The 3,386-nt window shown below is 36.0% G+C and overlaps 1 protein-coding gene across 1 annotated transcript; it reads right to left on the bottom strand.

The window, feature by feature from the left end:
* Positions 1–308: 308 nt before the first annotated feature.
* LOC131856698 (mavicyanin-like) lies at positions 309–1,174 on the bottom strand. The gene is made up of 2 exons (XM_059208578.1): positions 1,063–1,174; positions 309–706 (listed from the first exon to the last, which is right to left on the bottom strand). Exons 1-2 carry the CDS (start codon positions 1,172–1,174, stop codon positions 309–311), a joined length of 510 nt encoding a protein of 169 aa, XP_059064561.1.
* Between the last annotated feature and the right edge of the window lie 2,212 nt (positions 1,175–3,386).

Below are 3,386 nucleotides of genomic sequence, written 5' to 3'. Positions count from 1 at the left end.
GTTCACATGCTGTGTGTATGCTACCCCATTTTGTGATTTTTGTTATTCGAGCATTTGCAACTAATTTCTGACAAAAAATCCCCTTCGATTATGCTTTGATGGATGTCCATACCTTGTTCCAAAGCTCCTATTTTGGCACACACAGGGAGGATGCTGGCAAATGTTGTACAAGATACATATATATGTTCTTAATCAAACAAAGAGTTGATAAGATAAAGCATGGTGTAGATAAGCATGGTGATAACAGTGCCACAAATGGAGAGTGTGAGGTTTATGAGAATTGATGGAGGGCAATCAGATAATTGCCTTCATGATGATGTGGGCCCTTCAATAATTACCTCCTTTATTGCCCCCTCCTCCATCAAATCATCACCAGTAGAAGCAGCAATATAATGCTCCATTCCATCTGATAATAAATCTAAACCCAAATCTTTGGCCACATTGTCAAGCCCATCTAAAACTACATCAAAATTGTCAGATTGGCCATTGTCGAGTCCATCAGATAAAACATTAATGTGCACTTTCATTCCATGTTGACAGTCTTCTACATTTCCACTGGTAATATATCTATCACCCATTTCAATGAGTGAGACTGCATCAAGCCCTCCATCATATAGCTTGACTAGATTGCTCACATCACAATTCTCAAACTCTTCTCGACTCTTCAGCTCCAATACGCTTTGTTGAGAGGAAGCATAAGCGAACCCTGTCAAATGTCAAAATGTAGTTGTTTGCCATCATTTTTCTAGGCACAAAGGCCAAACTTTATCTAGCCTAAAATTTTCATTAGAAGAAAGATCTATTCTTTAAGTTCTCCACAAACCCAATTTTGACTACCATAAGTCGATTAAAAGAGCTACTCAAAAGAGATTGACAAGATCTAAAAGCAAGCACTCACCATGGTGTAGGGCATGGTGAAAGATCCAATCTAATATCTACATATGGGATTTAAATAGATATGAAAGAACAAATAGCATCCATACATATATAACCTATAAACCCTAATCAAAGGGCTTACTAAAATTTCTGAACAAATTTATAACAAGGGAAGGGCAATATTACAGAGATTATCTCCAACATAGAAGATCTTGCGGGAAGCCCATCCTTTGAAATCTGAGGCAGGATCCCATCCTCTGTCATCCCCCACCACATGCTGTTCTATGAAACACCCCATCATATTCATGAAAGTGAATCCCATCACCATGAAGATCAAGCAATAAGTAGATGCACTTGGAGCCATCATTGAGATAAACATGACTATATTTCATGAGGATTTGAACTCAATAATATGTTAGATTCTCCCAAGGATGGATGGACTATACACTTGAAAGGTAGATGATTAAGGATGATGACAAGGTGAATTTTCCTTAGAATGATAGGGTTGATTATCCTAAGAACAAGTAGATTCATGTAAACTAGAGGATACAAATTTGGACAAAATAATGGAAGGAGACTAAAACTAGATAGATTCACCTAAATGGGAGTGTAGTCATCTAAGGATAGGAAAAATTCACCATTTGCATAAGAAAGATGGATAAGATAAATGATTTATGTGAAATAGATTCACCTAAGAGAAAGTAGATTCACATAAGGATAGGTGGATTTTCCTAAAGATGAAGGGATAAGACTTAACAAAAAGAGGACTTAGGATGATGACAAGGAGGATTCATTTAAGGATATGGCATATTCACCTAAGGGATAGTGTATTCTCCCAAGAATATGGAAAAATTATTGATTGGTGGAATGACATACTAGATCAAGGAATGATACAAGGGTAGATTCACCTAAATATAGGGTAAATTCAGCTAAAAGGGTACCCATGAGATTGTGGTACTGAGTACCTATCTATGGATGGTGTATCTGGATACAAGTATGATGAAACCATGCTTGTGTATGATGAAACAAAGTCCAAATCTCTATTATAGGTCCAACATAATCTTTATTATTTGAGACACCATTTTATTAGCATATCCAATTAGGGTAATTTATGGGTTTAATTATGGATCATGTTGTCTATTTCCATGCACTATTGAACTTATTTTGATGTATTGTGATTATTTTAATTTTGAAGTTATAAATAAATTATGTTTGTACCTTAGAAAGGGTAACTCCAATTGATGTTTGGGCAGTTTATTTGAAAACTTATGGTGATTATTGCCCTATGTTATGTAATGGAGTTATTTTTACACTAAGTAATTAACTAGAAAAATGAATTTGTATTGTTGTACAAGTATGATGAAACCATTCTTGTGTGTTTACATGTTTGTGCATCCTATTGAGAACCAACCTCACTGTTGAGGAACTCAATAAATGTGTGTTAAGTAGAAGAATGGAAAACTCAAGAAGCTATGGTGACATATTGTGGCATTAGTAGGGATTATCTCTATTAACCACACCTTTCAAAGATAGTATCCCCTAGTTCTCCTCATAGAATGGACCATTGGATGGCTCATAGTGGTATCCTATCCTACATTTATCTTGATGGCATTGCCGATAGTTGGTATGTGGTTCTTGGTACGGGTTTCCTCTTACCCTATTATCTTATTTATATCTTTGTTCCAACATGTGGAGATTGATTTTTGTCATGCTATGATGATTTTCATGTTTGCATGTGTTTTGACATTATGCAAATAGATATGATGTCACACCATACTTATGTTTTGATATAGTGTAGGTGATGGTTACATGTTGTTGATGGTAGCGATTTGGGTTCAAAGACACAATTCCACACACACACACAAATATTTGAAGATGCATTTTATATTATTCCTTCTTAGTGGCGATTAGTGTTGGAAGATTTGCACACATGTAGAGAGGAACTCATGTTAGATACAATAGGTTGTGTTTGATAACATATGAATGTGCCTCATGATGTATACATATAGCTTTGGTGTGTGACATGCATGCACATTTTTCCATAAGACACATTGCTATGTGGCATGTGCCCTTTGCATGTCTTCTTTGTGAGGCACGTTGCTATGTGCAATGTGGCCCTAGGTGTGTCTTCTCTATGAGGTGTATTGCCATGATATGTTAGGATTTGTAGTGTGCAGGCCACAAATGCATGCATGAGGGACTATTATTATAGTCATGTTTTTTGGGCATGTAGCCTAGGCATGTCTTCTCCATTAGGTACATGGCCATGCCATGTGGGAGTTTTTGTGTTCATGCCACAAATGCACACATGAGGGACTATTATTGGAGTCATGATGAATCTTCACTCTATTTAGCCACAATTTATAGTCGTATAGTTATGTAATGTGCACTTTTAAGGATTGTGAAGTTTCCTTCAATTATTGATGATCTCTCATCTTTGTTGCATGGGCCAACAATTTTATTTTATCTTGTTTGAATTAGTTTAATCACTATTGTGAGTTTTCTCTATT

The sequence above is a fragment of the Cryptomeria japonica genome, chromosome 7 (assembly GCF_030272615.1).
Source record: "Cryptomeria japonica chromosome 7, Sugi_1.0, whole genome shotgun sequence".
In the NCBI taxonomy this organism is placed as follows: domain Eukaryota; kingdom Viridiplantae; phylum Streptophyta; class Pinopsida; order Cupressales; family Cupressaceae; genus Cryptomeria; species Cryptomeria japonica.
Note: the sequence above shows the minus strand (reverse complement) of the source record. Positions and strands in the feature narration are given on the sequence as shown.

Coding starts and splice junctions, on each gene's coding strand:
- LOC131856698 (XM_059208578.1), bottom strand. CDS start 1,174: ATGGGGTGTTTCATAGAACAGCATGTGGTGGGGGATGACAGAGGATGG. Junction 707..1,062: donor CTATGTTGGAGATAATCTCT/GTAATATTGCCC, acceptor GACATTTGACAG/GGTTCGCTTATGCTTCCTCT.